General features: G+C 35.5%; 1 protein-coding gene across 3 annotated transcripts; it reads left to right on the top strand.

Moving 5' to 3' along the window:
• Nucleotides 1-786: 786 nt before the first annotated feature.
• LOC130052224 (uncharacterized) lies at nt 787-17,954 on the top strand. Of its 3 annotated transcripts, XM_056156642.1 has the most exons (4): nt 808-854; nt 8,561-8,698; nt 15,937-16,437; nt 16,740-17,954. In XM_056156642.1, the coding sequence occupies exons 3-4, from the start codon at nt 15,957-15,959 to the stop codon at nt 17,318-17,320; spliced, it is 1,062 nt and encodes a 353-aa protein (XP_056012617.1). In that variant the 5' UTR covers nt 808-854; nt 8,561-8,698; nt 15,937-15,956; the 3' UTR covers nt 17,321-17,954. The 3 variants fall into 3 exon arrangements, with proteins under 3 accessions (XP_056012612.1, XP_056012617.1, XP_056012608.1); XM_056156637.1 differs by lacking the exon at nt 8,561-8,698 and having other exon boundaries at nt 787-854; XM_056156633.1 differs by lacking the exons at nt 808-854; nt 8,561-8,698 and having other exon boundaries at nt 15,796-16,437.
• The last annotated feature ends 2,740 nt before the right edge of the window (nt 17,955-20,694 follow it).

The following is a 20,694-nucleotide window of genomic DNA, read 5'->3' as shown; positions in this document are numbered from 1 at the left end:
TAGGTTCAATCCTTGGCATATCGAGTAATGCAAAGCACGGTGACTTTCCCCCCCCCCCCCCCCCTATTAGTTTACGGTTAATCTAGCATGTGAGCACAATTTGATTTTTTTTTTGGTCCTTTTTTGTTTTACATCCCATCAAGAATATTTTACTCACGTTGAGACGTCACCAGCAAACTGTAGTCTGAGGTGAATTACCACAAATTATCGCTCAGGGCCGTATCAGTGTGGGTTATGCAACGTGCCAACGCTTGCCACAACACGGGGCCTCTTTTTTAAAGGTCATATCCAAAAGCTTTTAACCATGATTCTCACTTCTAAATGCCAAGTGTTTGGCGAGGGAGTAAACACTACCTACATGTATGTTTACGTCTTTGGTATGACGCAGCCGTGGCACGGGCGGGCCTCGATTTTTAATACACTACATATATTTCCCGTTTTCTTTTAAATTTAATATCTTAATCCAATAGGCAGAGGTTATATCGGGAGCGCAAATGAAGGAGGAGAGGGATTGAGGTTTCGAACCCACTACCCCCTCAGTTTTATAGAAAATAAGTATATTTGCCTATCTTTAAGCAGGTCAAGCTGTATATGTAAAATGCCTAAGATTAATCCCTAGTCTCGATCCAAATTCTCAGAGAAATGTATGGGATGAAACTGACTTCCCTGGGAATAAATTCTGGATCCGCGCATACATATGTGTAGCTGCGCTAGCTCTCACGGTAGCATCTTCAATATGCTACCTTTGAGATTTGGATATGTATGTATTTATATCCCATGTTGTCATCCATACTGCCGTACCTAACAGCGATAAGACTCGTGTGTTTCCATCCATTATCGGTATTGATCTTGGGGTAAGTTTATTGTTTGAATAATTTTCTTGACATATTTGTCGGTGTTAATATATAACTGTCTTAATTTTGTTATAGTTATACAATGTAAAAGTCAATTTAGATTTATTTTCTATTGATATCAAATTATTAGCCATCGTGAATTGGCCAAACCGGAAAAATATATATTGTCGATAGCTTTACTTTGCAATCACGTCAAAAGATCATTATGGTTAAATCAAGACTGATATGTCGCATTAAAATGAAAAACAAAACACATATTGCCATTGTATGCTGTGGCCCGGATCTGTTAACGATACTGTTATATATATCTGTACTAGTAAAAAAAAAAAAGATGGCGATCTTTGTCGCTGTCGTCAATAACAATGTTCCAGAAGTCTTTTATCTACTGGATGTTTGCATTTCATCAATTACACACTGGATAGACATAAGGAAATATAATCTTAAATTTTGATAAATAAAAATATCAATAAAGAAACTATAGCAGTAAGTTTTGCTATTGTAAATGGAACCGAACATCAACCCACTCCCTATCCCCGACTTTTATCAAAATGTAAGTACTGTATACAAAGGGTAATAAATGCGATGTTCAGACCTTTTGATCATTTTGTATTTATCATCATTTGTTAATTCTTGGTGGTAAAACTTTTGTATCTTTATTACATGAGAGTTAAGGATATCGATTTTGATTTAGGCCTATTTGGCAGTGAAATAAATTATCAGTCGACAAGTTTCCACATGGTTGATAGGCCAGAGTCATACTCATAACAACCTAGATATGTGAAATTGCACTGAAGATAGTCGACAAATATAGTTCACCACAATGATAATGAAGTTTGCATTCCTTTGCCTAAAATAATGTGCATTCGATATAAATAAGAAATGATAAATGAAAATATTTTCAAAAAAATAATAAATGATAAATGAAAGAAATATGAAAAATAAAAGAGAATAAATAAAAATGTTTGATAAAAATATCAAAAAGAATACAAAAGTACACAATGTGGCCGAACAAATAAAACCCCCAGAGAATTAGCAGCCTAGGAAGTCAAATAAATATCAGGTATTCCGTACTGGTCATATGAAGAATAAGGGTAAAATAAACTATCACAAGAAACTGCATCATTAGTGACTTATGCACATAACCAGTTTATTATGTTAGATAATTGTCCTGCGTGGTCACCCTGGACATGAGATTTTGATAATTTAAACATTTTAGATGTTTATAATTCACTTTCCTCATCCTAAGATCAATACATGTGTGTATATAATACACTTTATTTGCTTAAAATATAGTACATTGGTAGAGACATGACAGTTGACAAAACAGGTAGAGTAGAAAGTATTAGATTTTAATCAATTCATTGGAAGAGAGTCCTTCGGTAAAATTCATTCTAACCAGATCCGCTACGTGGGTCTACATAAAACAAGGGTCGAATTAAAAAAAACAAAACAACCAAAAACGGAAGATACCACACATGTTATTTAGTAAAATGTTTGTAATAGTATATCCACAAAACAAAACACAATACATTTTGAGCATTTCTATAAAAAAAATAATAATAACAAAAAAACAAAAAAAAAACAAAAAACTCCCCAAAACCCCATTCTTTTCATTACATGTTTATCATTTTCTTTATGCCTCTATCGTAATGGTTGATTGATTGATTGGATGTTGTTGAAAGTCTCTCGAGAATATTTCACTCATATGAAGACGGTGAAGGGCTGCAAAATTTAGGCCAATGCTCGGCGCTTACGGCCATTGAGCAGGGAGGAATCTTTATCGTGTCACACCTGCTGTGACACGGGACCTCGGTTTTTGCGGTCTCATCCGAAGGACCGCCTCATTTAGTCGCCTCTTACAACAAGCAACGGGGTACTGAGAACCTATTCTAACCCGGATCCCCACGGGACCTATCGTAATGGTACAATTGTTATACATGTATATTGTTTCATATATATGTGAATTGGATAAATAGAAAAACTTCAATGTGGCAGTTGAAAATCTATAATAAATAATTTGTTTAATCATTTTATTTAGGAATAAAGTAAGAAATTTAATATTTGAACATTTTAACAAAATATCAAACTGACATTATACAAGATTATATCCTTATAACAGTAATCAAATTTTTCATAAATAGTCAGTTATACTTCAGGTTTAAGAGGCATTATCTGCGAAGTGATGACAACCATTTTTTCTCAAAATATCACAATGGCATAGGAATACATATCAAGGAGCAATAAACACATTTATTTTGTACATAAAACAAGAGAAACCTAATAAAACTACGTTAGATAACCGCTTTTAGTGTTAAGAAATATGTAAGGTTGGTTGGTGGTAGATTGTTTACCGTCCTTCTCGAAAATCTTTCACTCACATGGAGACGTCACCATTGCCGGTGAAAGGCTGCAAAATTTAGCCCCATGCTCGGCGCCAATGACCTTTGAGCAGGGAGGGATCTTTATCGTGTCACACCTGCGTGAAACGGGACCTCGTTTTTTGCGGTCTCATCCGAACGACCGCCCCATTTACTCGCCTGTTACGACAAGCAAGGACTACTGAGGATCTATTCTAATCCGGATTCCCACGGGATGAAATATGTATGGAAGAATTATTGGCTTGCAAGCCAATAATCATTTAATCACTAAAATTACATAGTAATGTGCCTGCTTTGAGGTTAACAAATATTTGAAATAATTAAATACTAGTGTTATTACTCACACGGGTAAACGCGTTATCAGCTATTCGGTTGTTATCGGACATTCGGTTGAAAGTGGTTTCTAACTGGTAAATTTATATGCTTGAAATCATTGTGATTGACGTTCTTTTAGGGCACGACAACCGGTTTGCGTTGAACCGTAAATATTAAAATTCAAGAAAAATGCGCGGATGTATTATATAGTGTTGATGTAGAAGAGTAGGAAATTTACAAAGTAGAATTTACCAATTTTGTTAGGCATTTTGGTTACAATTTTTATTGTAAGTAAATGCAACCCGACATTTTCTGCAATTTATCAACCATTACTTACTGTCGACAATATAACATATGGTCAGTGTCGTTGAAACAGGTTTTGTCAATCTACAAGCAATAGTTTTGATTTTAATTCGTTATCGGAAATCCGGTTGATTGTTTTGAATGTTAACGGAAACTCCGGTTTTGGTTATCGGTAATTAGGTTGATGTTAATGTAGAGGTTAGTAAGAATCGCACGAATTACTCAGCATTGACCATTTAATTAGTTGTATATGAAATAAAATACGGCATTTATAAAGACTTCTCTTCTAATAAAAAGTGCAATTAATAGCACATTTTCGAGTTACTGTCGGAACACCGTTTTTACCCGAATTTTACACGCGCCCTCAGAATTGGTTAGCCCTAGGCATTTCCGGTTTTAAAACGTCAAGTTTGGCAGGGTCTATAAGCCCGTGAACTGATACAATCGGTTTCAAAATGATGAAGAGAACTTTTTTAATCGATTTTTTTATGGAAAGTGACAGATCTTAAAAGTTCTATTTTTTCGGATCGAGGGGTCTTGTTTCTTTTGTAGAAAAATTAATTTAGTTTGTACAGAGTCGTGCGAGATTGCAGTGGGACTGAAGTTAGAGAGGTAATATCACTTGAACAGTGTCGTGAATAAAATTATATTAAACAAAGTGTTTTAATTTGTTTATAGAATTTCGGTCTGGTAAAATGTGATTCGATCCAGTAATATTGAACCAATTGCCCAGTAAGTACCAGAAGAACTTTTGATGCAGTGACAGATTTAAAGTGGGAAGAGGGGGGGGGGGTCCAACAGTCCTCCCTCCTTTAGCCACTAATTCAAAAATAATGCAAGTAAAAACTCAGATTTCTCACTCAAAATGGCTGAGTATTTTGGTTAATACTTTACTTTAGTCCCACCCCCACCCCCGTTGAAAATCCTAAATTAACATCGAAGAAAACGGGATTAATTATAGTAATTTCATCACATGGAACAAGTGTTGCAATATTCTCAGCCAGACATTCAAACTTGCAATATATTATGACTTACACACAGGATTCTGTATACAGTCTTACAAGAGCGAAAATGGGTTCAGATTATTCACTTCAAACCATATTGAAAGTATACAAATGTCATAACTCAGAACAGTTGCCATTAAATCAGACTGCATTCCAGTAACGAGGCAGATGTCAAATCCTTACAATGTATGGGTGCTGGTGCACTAGTCAGGACAACTTGTGTCTGAGGTTGTACCTGTTTTTGTGTTGTTTCAAATTTGGTGCCAATTTTGTCATATATTAGAAATAGATTATATTACTGCTAAGCAAAATTAGAAAGTAAAAGTATCGCACCATGTCAGATAGCATTCCCATTGTGGTATCATGTCATCCAATCATCAATATATATTTGAATTTTCATGTTTTTGTCTTTTGTTTATCGTAATTTCTCATTTTCCAAAAGCTATTAATTCCTTTCGTTTTTGTAGTAACTGTTGTTGATCATTTTGCAAATTGTCTTGATATTTCAAAGCTAGCATTTTTGTACTCTGATTGGTGGCTATGTTTTATTATCATCATGAACATTTGAACATCACCACTGTCATTGTTATGTTATGAATTGATCATGGATTGGTAATAATATCTAAGCAACTGATATTAAAGTATTCCTAGAGGGTAAATATAATTAATCTAAGAAATATTCAAAACAAATTAGAAGACAGATAATATACTTTATTTGAGATTACAGTAGCACTAGTTTGCATTTGAAACTTAAAACAGCTCAATTTTCCAGTACATTACGATTCAATAGAACATAAATAACAACATTCTATCATTAAATTATAATACACTTTATAAAGAGGCTCCCACATTTTCATGAATATTCTCTAATCGTTTGTACCGATCTCGAATCTATTATTGCGATAATGGACGTGCAAATATTCAATGACACTCCAGTATGCCGTTTCACGCTCCCGTCACTGAATGTACACGCGACTCTCTGGACAAACAACATCAGGGTTCTAGGATTTCGACTTCAAGTCCAAGAGCTCTGTCATTTCTTCCATTCTTTTATCTGTCTATACCTCCATTTCTGTTTTCTTGATTTTTCGTGGTGACGAGAAACCAATATAATTGCGACTAAAACAAAGTTTCCGATATCTGGAAAAAGAATAATGAAAATAAATTTTGTGGCTGCACTGAATATTTTTAAACACAATACTAGTGTTTTAATGTGCAACTAAGGGGGCGGCACTTCGGCACCGCATTTGTCTCTACTTCACTTGGGGAAAAAAAGGGGGGGGGGTCTGATTTCGAAAACATTTTTATAGGCCTACCAAACGAAACATTACTGAAACATATAGGTTAAATAAAGCTTTAAATGAAAGCAGTTATATTACACTCCATTAGGTTGCTACCCAAATATAATATCTATTTCCTAGCATATAAAATTGAGATCCCCCCTCCCTTTCCTAGCACCACCAACACTAAAAGTATTTAAGAGTTTTTCGCAGTGTTCCACTATGTTTATTGTATTTTTTAATAATTTGTTTAGCAAACTTTATAAACATTTTCAGAATGTATATATGTATACATGTATGAGAATGAATAGTGAACAGTCATTGTATTAATTTGTAAAATATAAATTACAAATCAGTTCATGCTACTGTGACTGCGAGATGGATGGCTTGAAAGAACTCGTACTCGAAAGAACTCGTACTTTTCAACTTCAAAGGCTGTTTATAGTTGTTGTAGGCAAACAGTCAGGTAGGGGTTTAAGTTTGGAGTTCAGTCTATAACTAGGCCTAGTATAAGTCTATGATGTTTCGAGGGGTCGTAATCTTTTTGTTTTATCAACTTTAATCACGCTTTTCGGATCTTTTGTCTGTGCCAGAAAGGGATAGAATATAATGTTTTTCGTATAACCATACTTTCCCTTCTTCCATGAGTCCGCACCCTGAGCAGTAGTATCTTGCTTTTGATCCCTTCGTTTTTTCCCCAACAGATGCTATTTTACCGGAAGTATCGAAGGCTAACCAAATCTTGAAATCACGTGATCACGTTATATAAAATCTAGAATAAACACTCGAAAATGTGCTATTGCCCGTTTTTTGCTTTTATAAACAAGTTGTATGATATCTTCATCGGACTTTGCTTATTTTCTATGTATATTAATTACAATAAAGTTAGATTTTAAAAAACTATCAGATAAAAAAAAAAATACGTGGGGTTTTGTATATTTTTACCTTATAACAGAGACATGAATACTCCGCAGGTACGCAACTGAGTACACATTATTTATGAGAGAGAGAGAGAGAGAGAGAGAGAGAGAGAGAGAGAGAGAGAGAGACTGTCGTTAAGGTATTTGTGCCTAAAATAACTGCATTATATAGTCCCGGTTTATGATTAAATCAGCATCATAATGTCCATTCAATCATTTTGAAAAAATTAACATCATGCTGAATATTATTTTAATGTACATGTATATCATACAGTGTATGCACATGTAGTATACGGATTAGGATATTCTTTGTTCTTGGCACACTGACTTTGACTACGGATAACTCCGTTTACCTGATCAAGATATAGGGCTCACGGCGGGTGTGACTGATCAACAGGGGATGCCTACTCCTTCTAGGCAACTGATCACACCTCTGGTATATCCAGGGGTCCGTGTTTGCCCAACTCTCTGTTTTATATTGCTTAAATAGGAGTTATGAGATTGATCACTGTTCGTTATTTTCACATTTCATCAGTAACATTTACCATACATGTTTATACCATGCTGTCGAAAACAACGGTGAAAAATCGTATAACGATTGTAAAGTCAGTGCACGTAATGCACACGATGAGTTGGCATAATAAAACACTTTTTACATGTGCATTGCTCTTTGGTAGGTAGTACATCAAAGTTTAGTTTTTAGTAGGTTTCTATAACATATACATGTATTTTCGCTTGGTTGTCTCTGGTAAGTTTATGAATTTATGCGTTTTTCTAATTGTATAGCGTTAATATTTCAGATGTTAAATCATTAATGACTTTTTGTCTGCATTTAATAATATCATTTGGATGATTATCTGTACAATGTTATTATCATTATTTTATTCATTTATAAAGCGCACAATTACATAATGTTTGTGCTAATAATGTTCTACTATTATTCGAAATGGCATGTCCAGAAGCTACAGCTCGTGAAATCATCCATGGTATCTGAAACCAAAATATAAAATTTGGATTCAACGAGGGCTTAGATTTTTTAAATGTTTTCAAAAATTCACAGTTTTAGGAAAAAAGTTTTTTTTTCCCCGATCATTTTATAACTTGACATAAGTCCAAGCTCCCTCTTCCTAGTATAAAATGCCCCATATCTTACATGCACTACCTTACTATTTTGTCCGACAGTTAATCATGCATATACAAATTGCCCGTGGGGATCCGGGTTAGAATAGGTCCTAAGTACCCCCTGCTTGTCGTAGGAGGCGACTAAATGGGGGGCGGTCATTCGGATGAGATCGCTTTTAAAAACCAAGGTCCTGTGTCATAGTAGGCGTGGCACGATGAAAATCCCTCCCTGCTCAAAGACCGTAAGCGCCTACCATAGGCCTAAATTTGCAGCCCTTCACCTGCAATGGTGACGTCTCCATATAAGTGAAACTTTCTCGAGAGGGACGTTAAACAATATATCAATCAAATTGTCACCAGAAAAACTTTTTCAATTTCCATTAGATCCATCAACTCAGTATCCAGCAGATGAGGATGACGCAACGCATCCCTCTTACTTCCTTCCGGACACTTAACAACAAGAGTTTCACGAATTTTCTATCACTAAAACACCAATTTAGAGTCTAGTTAATGCTGCATAAGGTATTTTGAAACACGATGGAAACCTTATTTCCGATAACATAAATACTGAAAAACCAAAGTTTCCGATAACATCTACTTTATTGCCGACAACACGTTTTTATCCCACCCGATGCTTTTAATCAACTTTGCTGTTCGCTTACTGTAAGTTTATTTCGATCTATCATTTTCTGAAGGAGTATCTAAATCTAAAATTGCAAATCAATATCCCCTCTTGAATAAATACAATTCTTTACTGCTCTAGTATCACATTTTTGATAGATTTTTACAGAATACATAACGAAATTTTTATTTTCGGTGCTGTTAATCTTTTAAAAGTGCGCTTTTAGCTGTTGAAAGGATGACCATATACCTATTTAGTATTACAATTACCGCTGCATAGAATGTGTCTTTATCAATAAAATCCACGTGTGAACTTACCCTATATTTCCCAAAGATACTACATCATTGAACCGAATTTCCGATAACAACCGAATAGTCGATAACGCGTTTACCCGTGTGTTACTGAAACATATATTTTTAATTGAATTCAAGTTTTGGTGACAAAATTACAGTTAATGCCCCCTTTAACATGCCTAAAATAAAATCAGTCTAGAAAAATATTTTTGTGTTATTGCTAGAGCAATTTGTAATGACAGGTTCAAAGGCCAATTCAAACAATCAGTATTTTTTTTATCCTGCTACTGAAGGACCTTCAATGATATAAAACGTGTACAAATGTACAAGAAAATGCAGATTGTCAAGCAAGGCCAGGGACATGCTATATATGTCTCTGGTAAAGCGTAGAATCTATTTCTACGCAAATCACTGTGATAGAAATTCAAGAATCTGGACAACTCGCCCTCAAGACAACTCGCCCCCTCTTAGGACAACTCGCCCTCTCTCAGGACAAGTCGCCCCCTTCTCTTGAGACAACTCTCCCCCAATATTATATATAAATATATTATCACATTTTATTTTTATTTTGTGTGTGTGCGTTATCTACACCTTTAACCCTATAAAGATACGTCTTTTTATTTCATACTTTATCACGAATGGTAAATTCTAATAGAATTATACAGATTTGATTATTGCATTTCAGAAAAAGTTATATTTTTCATAAATCAATTGGCAAGGAAAATTATATTTGCTGATCTTCAGGTAATTGATTAAATGTCTCCAATACTGAGAAAATTTGGGGGGGGGGGGGGTGAGTTTTTTTTTTTTTTATCGATAATAGTATACATAAGTGTAAAGGTGAAGCATGAATATTCTGATACATGTAATTATCTTTTAATGTGTTTCTCAACTAATTCCCGTTGAAAAATAATAAAATTCCCATTTTAGAAATTTTATAACGGCTTTGCTTTACTGATTCTTTTTACGCGGGGTGATTCTTTTTACGCGGCGATTTCAAAGTGCAAAGAACTCTGATGATGAGTACCTCATAACGTTTGAAGTAAATTTATAACAGCTTTGGGGAAATCAAATAATTAGATTTAACAACAGACGCAGATTATTGATAATTATACTACGTCAGCTGTAGACCAAGCTAATACTCTCCCTATACCAAATGCTAACTTGTTTCCGCTGAAATTATATATTTTATATGTAAATAAAAGTGATGATGAATTTACTGAACCCAAACACTGGATTTTCACTAAAATCTTTCGTCTTGCATAAAAAGACACGAAGTTCGGTGTTTATGTGAACACGTCTTATTGTCTGTGATGTATATACTATCTATAAGAAATTCATTAATTTTTGCTAAAACACCTCTTGGATTTAGACCAAAAATAATAATTGTAAACATGTATGATATGTATGATATGAAGGAGCGAGATATCTCAAGAGATGGGGGCGAGTTGTCCCGAAGAGGGGGCGAGTTGCTTGAGGGCGAGTTGTCTTAGGGGCGAGTTGTCCCGATGAAGGGGCGAGTTGTCTTGGGGGCGAGTTGTCCTGATACCAAATTCAACATATTCCCTGAGTGTTATTTGAATAATAGCAAGCGTAGCGAACTCTAATGGTAACGCGTGTTTAACAGAGAATTAGTTCAAAATCCAAAGTTTTGGCTTTGCCCCATATCGTGGCCCCAACCTAGCCCCAAAGGACCACAACATAACTGAAAATGAATTCACATTACACAGAGATGCCTCAACACCAATATAACTAACATGATCTTGCTGTTCTGGATAAGACGAAGGTCAAAGATCGTGATATGATATGAATGACCCTGCCATAAGACATCTATATACAAAATATAAAACCTCCATCTTAGATAGTGCAGGATATATTGAATAGGTTAAATTTTTATTAGAAGTAGGTCAGACTTCCGGGCCAAGGTCAAACACCATAGTAAACCAAGGTCTTGTCATAAATATAAAAGCTCCACCTTAAATACATGTAGTTCAGGAAATGTTCATTAAGTAATTTTTTTTTTTATAAAGTTGGTCAAGGTAATAATATCAAACACGATTGTATCACAAGGTCCTGTCATAAAGAATCCATATACTAAACTACATTTTGAACAGGTAAGACTTTTATTAAAAGTAGGTCAAACTTTTTAAGTATTTTTATGCGAAATTCTCGAGTCCAAAAAGTTTTCTATAAATAGCAAGATATAAAGTTAGCAATAACTTCAGTGGCAATAATGATAACACATAATGTTGCATCTTGCTAAAGATTTAAGATTTGCAATGTGCACTTATACTATACACGCTGTACATACAACCATAGATATACATACTGTAAGTGTATGCATATTTGTTACTTCTGTTGTCCACGCGTGCACTATATCCATGCATGCACGGTGTTGACATTTTATTACACATGTAGCCTATGTATTGAGCTGGGGGGTATGAAAATAGACTGACCAAGTAGGAAACTGCCATGCCAGTTTACTGTGTCGCCTGAGTGGCTCAAGGTTTAGTTCATCAATGAAGTATAACCTTATGAATCTATTTCTATTGTGCAAAATACAGGGGGTGGAGTTGATCTTTTTTAACGCATAAAAATGTTACTTCCTCGCCTGTAAATTATATAAAAACATGACTGAGTAAAGTCGAAAATATGTGTATTTTAATTTTAGTTTTGCCGAGTCTGACTAGCTCATTTAAAAGTTCTTTGACACATATTAAGGATATTGGAATAAATGTACATGTTTGTACCTGTGTATTCATTTTCGTACAGTGAATAGTTTACACAATTAAATTGTCAATATCTGACGTTCAAAATTATTACCGCAAAATTTAACTGTATTTTGCTAGTTGCATAATGTTTTAAAGTTATCATATAGCTTTTATACGTGCATGCACATAATTATGTATGTTAGTTAAAGGCATGCATGATACATCATTTCTAATGAAATCCTTAATAAATTCAATAACTTTATGTGTGGATCTAAACATTGTCTGCAATTCCACAGCTGTCAGTGATGACGATTGACCTAATCGAGATTTATATACATGTAAAACTTTTACGGTACCAATTTTTATGCAACAGATGCGCATTTCGACAAATAATGTCTCTTCAGTGATGCTCAATCGAAATGTTTGAAATCCGAAATAACTATGAAGTTTTAGAGCTAAATATAGCCAAAAACAGCGTGCCAAAAAAGTGGAGCCAAATTCGTCCAAGGATAAGAGCTTTGCATGAGGGAGATAATCCTTAATTGTGAAATGAATTTCTAAATTTTATAACAGCAATTAAATATACATCCGTATTTTCAAGCTAGTAACGAAATACTTAGCTACTGGGCTGTAGAGACCCTCGGGGACTAACAGTCCACTAGCAGAGGCTCGACCCAGGGGTCATAATGTAAAACTTATACGGTACTTATGTATTTTTTAGTTAAGAAGTTTTATGCAACCTGCTAAGCAATATGCTAAGTAACATTTCAACCTCATTTGACCTCAAATATGCATGGTAATGGATAATGGAAGAAGAAAAAGCCGACGAGGGATTGAGCACAATGAGTATTTTTGCACACGTTAGCTAGATATAACACGTGTGTTTTTTGCAGTTGAGAATCATTACTTAGGGGTGTGATTTTTCCTCTTTTCACAGGAAATGCTCTGATTGGCTCAATTCTAATAAAATGAAACACTCTGGTTTTGATCTAAAATGACAGAAAATGATATTAACATGCATTTATATTATTGTGTGTTAATAGCAATGGCGGATATAGACGCCCCATTCCCTTCTGTTTTTTGTTTTCATTCATGTAGCAATATTTTATTATCACCTGCATGTGGTGTTTACATCTCTCAACTGATTCGATATGCAAGAGCTTGTTCTGCGAATGGTCAGTTTTTAAATCGAAGCAGGCTATTGAAAAACAAGTTGATGGTGCAGGGGTTCCAACAGTCTCGTTTCCAATCAACATTTCGCAAATTCTATGGTCGTTATATCGATCTAGTTTGCCAATACACCCTCTCATTTGGTCAAATGCTGTCTGACGTGTTTCATGTCGATTGTTAGGCCGTTCTTGGCACACTGATTTTGATTACGGATGACTCCGTTTACCTGATCCCGATATAGGGCTCACTGTTAGTTATCTTCGCCTTTCATGGCTATTTTGACTACAGATTACTTCGTTTTTAAAATTGGCTCACATCGGGTATGGTCAGTCAACATGGAGTGCTTACTTCTCCAAGACAACACCTGTCTCACCTCTGGTGTGTCCAGGGGTCCGCGATTGTTCTACCCTTAATTTTGTATTCTTTATAGAAGATAAAGAATCATCACTCTTTGTTATCTGCTCTTGTTCATAGAATCGGAACCTCTGATATATCCAGGGGTCCGTGTTTGTCCAATCTCTTACATTTGTATTCCTTATAAGAGTTACGTGATTGATCACTGTTCGTTATCTTCACCTTTCATCTGCTTGAATTTCTTAATGTAAATACATTGATTTCGTACAGTAGATCATTGAGGAGGACACTACGTCACTATAATCGGACAAAACCTGTATACTTCAGGAGGCCGCGTTTTTCAACTTATGGAAATTTTAAATGAAATCAGGTAAAAAAAAAGAAAAGAAAAAGAATATAGATAACATTTTGAAAGATTTCCTAGCGATAGACAGATTGATAGAGGAATGGACAAGTAATTGCACAGGATCTTCTGGCTTTTTACCACTTTTCTCGCAACAGAAGCGATGTTTTTCTTTGAGAAAACTTGATATCCAGCGCAAGCTGTAGCATGTATTGTCTCATATGTAGAGTGTAAATGAAATATAAAAAAAAATCAGACGACAAATAGACAGGCAGAAAGTGAAGGGACTCCAAGCTTCACTTCTGGTATTTGACCAATAGCTAAACACTAAAGTAAATATTAGTATATCATGCAAGTGAAGTAATTGACTGTCCACTAGAACAAAATGATTTTATATATCAATGGAGAGAGAAATAAAGAGCGATTTTCCATATTATTATTATTATTTAGTCATGTTCTCGTAAGCTGAAATGCGTTTCAAGATTAATTAGAGTGTAAATATGTACATCACGTAAGACCGAAAAACGAAGATACAAAAAGTTCTATTTTTGGTACACTGAAACAATTAAAATGGATAGAGGTAAATTATGGCATGTCAGGTGTTGTAATATTTGACCTTTTTCATTTGTACTGTACAGATTTTCATTTGTATTGTATAATTTCCACTTATATTGTATGATTTGTCATTTGTATTTTATTTTTCCAATTGTATTGTATAATTTTGCATTTGTATTCTATATGTTTGATTGGTATTGTAATACAATGTATATTCATTTGTATTGTATCCGAGGGATCGCTTATTTTGATTTGTTGTGACGGATTTCATCGGTCAAGAGTTAGCTTTCATCTTGGAAAGAACGAATTGATAATTCCAGATGCTCAACCACATGTCTAACTGGTCCCTATTTCCAGGATTAGATAAATGCGAGATTGACAAACGAGGGATCGAATGATGTTCAGTAGAATTTGCTTAAGAAATAAATTTGAATTTTGAAAATATATTTACGTGCGGGTATGAACGGCGATGCTTTATGGCGCATATTTCATGAAGCGCATAAAGTGTTGCAGTTCAACCTCTCATGTGTTTTTAAAAATGATTTTTTGAAGATATATATATATATATATATATATATATATATATGTATATATGAATTTCAGATTCCCAGTCAATGAAATAGACATTATATCTATCAAGTTATATATATGTAACATTAGTTTTATACCGACCGTTTCAACAAAATTAAAGAAGTCTTTCAAATGATAAAGACAATAATCCCTATTATAATGTTGGCCCCACACAGGAGCCAAAACCCCTACACCCTGGATCATGAACTTTACAATTTTTGTAAAGGACTATCTGCTCCTTTTAAATATCCATTCAGTTTCCATTTAATATCAATAGGATTTATGATGTTTTCAAAAAATATTTTACACATATACACTGTTTATCAAGTTGGGCCTCGCCCTGGAGTCGGAACCTCTACGCCGGTGATCATGAAATGTACAATTCTAGTTAAGGCATTCCTGCTCTACATCACTGTGCATTTAATTTGTATTACAGATATGCGGTAGTAGAGAATGGTTTTTGAACTTGATCAATTTTTGCCCCAGGAGTGCTGACATTTACAATTCAGACCCCCCTTGTTCCATATATGTTTCATACCAAATTTGAAAATGATTTGAATGGTAGTTATCAATAAGTTAATTGTTTTAAAACCACAACGGACGATGACGGATGCTGACAAATTGTAATAGGTCATATGAATTTACTCGGGTGACTGATATATAATACAAATGAAAAATTATACAATACAAATGGAAAATATAAAGTACAAATGATTAGTTGATCGATTGTATATTGTTTAACGTCCCTCTCGAGAATTTTTCACTCATATGGAGACGTCAGCATTGCCGGTGAAGGGCTGCAAAATTTAGGCCTATGCTCGGCGCTTACGGCCGTTGAGAAGGGATGTCCAGATCTTTATCGTGCGACATCTGATGTGATACAGGACCTTGGTTTTTCGGTTTTATATGAAGGAACTCCCCATATAGTCGCCTCTTACGACAAGAAAGGAGTACTTAGAAATTCTTCTGACCCTGATTCCCACGGGACAAGTGAAAAAAATATACAACACAAATGGAAAATTAGAATACAAATGAAAAATATACAATACAAATAAAAAGAATATACAATACAAATGAGAAAGATCAAATGTTGGAACGTTTGGCATTCTATAGTAATTATGACTATTTTGTTTTTGTTTTAGATCACAGCGAAGACTTTAAAATGATAATATTTGGGCGAAGGCATCGTTCCTTAATTAGTTTGATCGCGGTGCTATTTATTGGCTGCTGCTATCTGTACTATTATCATCATAAGACAAGTTACGGATTAGTTGAAAAGAATGCTGATGTTTTCGTGGACCATATACCCGTAATAAACATTAACGCAAGTGCACTTCGAAATAAGGAGTTTATTTCATGTCGGGAAAGAAAGCAAAAATTAGTGAAATCAGTCTATAGTTTTAGTAATGATAAGTGGGTTAAGAACGCTGACGTGTGTGCTGCTTGCTTTAATTTTCCAAGAGCCTCCCTGAAAACAGACTTTGGTGTCACACCAATCTTTGTGTATGAAAGATCTAAAGACATATGGGTATCCTCGTCCTTGCAAGACAGGGGTTCATTCGAATCGGAGAAATCTCAGATTATCTTTAAGATGATGAAAGAGGACCATTCCTTGCAACTTATTGATATTGGCGCAAACATTGGTAAGACTGTTGGAATAGTTTGTCGTTTACATTAAAGATGGCTATGGTTACTTGAATATTGAATATTAGAATTTCTGCATATTGTTGACAAAGCAAAAAATCAAATATTTTTAAAATAAACCTTTCAGTTTTCTTTACATTTATCCATGTTGTTTATTTGTGTATTTCTCTCAACGTCTCATATTTTCTGAATGTCTAAAGTGCTAAACACTATGTCATATGAAATGAAGCAAAAAGAAACAGTCACATGTCGCAACAAAATTAGATTCATATTTCATTGGATTTCTTTATGATTTGTCTAGGTGTGTACACATTGAGTGCAGCTAAAGCCGGGAGACGGGTGTTAGCCGTTGAGGCTCTGGATCGTAATCTCCAACATATCTGTGCATCAATAATGGAGGGAAGTCTGCAAAACAATGTGCATTTAGTTCATAACGCTATTACAAATGGACATACTACAGTTAACCTAGGTGTTGATGAAAACAACATGGGTGGAACATTTGTTGATGTAGAAGCAAGTCATATAAAAAAACTTAAGTTAGGTCGAGCAAAAGGTACATATGGAAAGGTGAATACAATTACAATGGATGATTTATTAGACCTACCAGTGATTCGACATTTTCAGAAAGTATTTTTGAAAATGGATATAGAAGGATTTGAGGCTAGAGCCCTTCAAAATTCATCCAAGTTTTTCGATAAAGTAAATGTCTCTGCATTTATTATGGAATGGGAATTTCATAGTGGACAGAAAACAGCAAACGAAATAATTGAATTCATGACGAAAAGAAAATTTAAGCCATTTTCTGTCAGTATCAATATGACCCCACTGGATCTTGCAAAAAATACAAGTTGGGGATATGATGTTCTTTGGTTACCAAATTGATGTTCATTTTGGAAATAAATGACAGTTCATTTTTGTGTATTTAAAACGGAAGATGATCGGAAAAAGTGAAACAAGGGTAAATAAGTAGTTGGAGGGAGAATGAGATATGCTCCTTGTGTCTTGATCATAAAGCTATCGTTCGGAGTTTCTTCTTTCCGCCTTTAGATAACCAGCTAATTAGTGTATTTTGAATGCTACACGAACTTGAAAAAAATCTTCCAATCTCACGAGGCAAATCGACGCTCAGTCATCCAGAATTCCTTCCTTCTCAGGAAAACTAAAGATGTCAACTTCATGAATCATCTACATACTTCAAAACAAATTGTATCACTACATGGAAACTGCCACGTATTTTAGGGGAAACATTTAACTAATGCAAATAGAATTTCATGTACAAAACTCACTCGATTTCCAATCTATTTACAGCTTCTGATCCAACGACATTTTACTAAAGCAAACAAATTGCATCGTTAATTATAGGGAACCAGTTACGGTTACTTTTTGGGACTACTCGTAGTTCATTTGCTTGTACTATGTGCTGATTATGGTAACATACATGATTTTATTGTATTCTTTTTATCAAATTTGTGATGAACTTTGCATATTTAACTGCTAGTAAAATATTTTAAGAATATATTTTTCTTGTAAATGTTAGCTTTGTGCTATTTACGGGTACTTTTTCCAGTATTTTGATTTCAAAGTGAATTGCTCACTTATTAAATCACCAGTTGTGAAGGTGGTTGTGAAGGAAAGTCATTGCTGGACTAGACTGGGCACTTGTGACTTGGACGTACATTGTACACTCTAGACTACATGTTACATTTGATATCTTTTATATTATGACCCCTGGGTCGAGGCCTCTGTTGGTGGACTGTTAGTCCCCGAGGGTCTCTACAGCCCAGTAGCTAAGTACTTCGTTACTAGCTTGAAAATACGGATGTATATTTAATTGCAGTGTTAAAATTTAGAAATTCATTTCACAATTAAGGATGATATCTCCCTCATGCATAGCTCCGATCCTTGGACGAATTTGGCTCCAGTTTGTTTTGGCACTCTAGGTTTTCTTTTAGCTCTGACAAGTTTTTTGTCATTTCGAATTTCCAAAATTTCGGCTTGAGCATCACTGAAGAGACATTATTTGTCGAAATGCGCATCTAGTGCATAAAAATTGGTACCGCATAACTTTTACATCTAAAATAGTTTTATTAAGAAAGAATTCAGATAGTTTAAAGATACAGGAAAACCTCTGGAATTTTCATACCTGAATGAATTCTGTGTTTAATTTTAAGTTGATATAAAGGCATCAACTGTACTTGTACTTTGATTACGCATAAATTTATTTTGTTTACATGTAAGTCTCTTCATTTGTAATTAGAGGTGTTTTGACGCAATATATTTTTCAATGTGAAAGGTGAAGATAACGAACAGTGATCACTCTCATAACTCCTATAAGCAATACAAAGTAGATAGTTGGGCAAACACGGAACGCTGAACACACCAGGGGTGGGATCAGGTGGTCGATCGGTCAGACCCGCTGTAAGACCTATATCCTGATCAGGTACACGGAGTTATCCGTAGTCAAAATCAGTGTGCCAAGAACTGCTTAACAATCGATATGAAATACGTCAGACAGCATTTGACCCAATAATAGATTGTATTGACGAACTAGATCGTTATAACGACCATAGAATTTGCGAAATTCTGACTTCAATCGAGACTGTTGAAACCCCTGTACCATCAACTTGTTTGTCAGTAGCTTGCCTCGATTTAAAAAACTGACTATACTCAGAACAAGCTCTTGCTATGAAATCAGTTGGGAGATATAAACATCATATGCAGGTGATAATGGTATACTGCTACATAAATATGGGAAGTTGACGGTGGAGAAGCTGAAATCAACAAGTTGTGGGGGGTATACTGGAATCGGGTTGTCCGTCTGTCTGTCCGTCCGTCCGTCCGTCCGTCCGTAGACGCAATGGTTTCCGGGCTCTAAAGCATTATCCTTTCCACCTACCGTCACCATATCATACATATGGACTACCCATGGGATGAAGATGTTCCCTATCGATTTTGGGATCAAAAAGTCAAAGGTCATGCGCACTGGACATCGAAGTAGCAATATGGTTTCCGGGCTCTAAAGCGTTCTCCTTTCCACCTACAGTCACCATATCATACATATGGACTACCCATGGGATGAAGATGTTCCCTATCGATTTTGGACTCAAAAGGTCAAAGGTCACGCGCACTGGACATCGAAGTAGCAATATGGTTTCCGGGCTCTAAAGCGTTATCCTTTCCACCTACAGTCACCATATCATACATATGGACTACCCATGGGATGAAGATGTTCCCTATCGATTTTGGGGTCAAAAGGTCAAAGGTCACGCGCACTGGACATCGAAGTAGCAATATGGTTTCCGGACTCTAAAGCGTTATCCTTTCCACCTACAGTCACCATATCATACATATGGACTACCCATGGGATGAAGATGTTCCCTATCGATTTTGGGGTCAAAAGGTCAAAGGTCACGCGCACTGGACATCGAAGTAGCAATATGGTTTCCGGACTCTAAAGCGTTATCCTTTCCACCTACAGTCACCATATCATACATATGGACTACCCATGGGATGAAGATGTTCCCTATCGATTTTGGGGTCAAAAGGTCAAAGGTCACGCGCACTGGACATCGAAGTAGCAATATGGTTTCCGGACTCTAAAGCGTTATCCTTTCCACCTACAGTCACCATATCATACATATGGACTACCCATGGGATGAAGATGTTCCCTATCGATTTTGGGGTCAAAAGGTCAAAGGTCATGCGCACTGGACATCGAAGTAGCAATATGGTTTCCGGACTCTAAAGCGTTATCCTTTCCACCTACAGTCACCATATCATACATATGGACTACCCATGGGATGAAGATGTTCCCTATCGATTTTGGGGTCAAAAGGTCAAAGATCACGCGCACTGGACATCGAAGTAGCAATATGGTTTCCGGACTCTAAAGCGTTATCCTTTCCACCTACAGTCACCATATCATACATATGGACTACCCATGGGATGAAGATGTTCCCTATCGATTTTGGGGTCAAAAGGTCAAAGGTCACGTGCACTGGACATCGAAGTAGCAATTTGGTTCGGTTTGTCATGCCATTTGATTTTTACACTCAGAAAAGAGGTAGTTTATACCTATTACCAACACCCTTTGGGAGATTGGGGTAAGCGGGGGGTATTCTTAGTGAGCATTGCTCACAGTACCTCTTGTTCTGTTTGTCATACGGTTGAGTTTTCAGTTCGAAAGAATAGTTTATTTTCAGACAAAAACTCCAAAGTAACACACGATATTGGTATGCATATCCTGAGAATAGGGG

This window comes from Ostrea edulis, chromosome 1, assembly GCF_947568905.1.
Source record: "Ostrea edulis chromosome 1, xbOstEdul1.1, whole genome shotgun sequence".
Taxonomy (NCBI): domain Eukaryota; kingdom Metazoa; phylum Mollusca; class Bivalvia; order Ostreida; family Ostreidae; genus Ostrea; species Ostrea edulis.
Note: the sequence above shows the minus strand (reverse complement) of the source record. Positions and strands in the feature narration are given on the sequence as shown.

Bases quoted from the DNA above. Each gene is read 5' to 3' on its own strand.
- LOC130052224 (XM_056156633.1), top strand. From the start codon at position 15,882: ATGTTGGAACGTTTGGCATTCTATAGTAATTATGACTATTTTGTTTTT. The intron at 16,438-16,739 runs GTAAGACTGTTG...TGATTTGTCTAG, and splicing joins TGATATTGGCGCAAACATTG to GTGTGTACACATTGAGTGCA.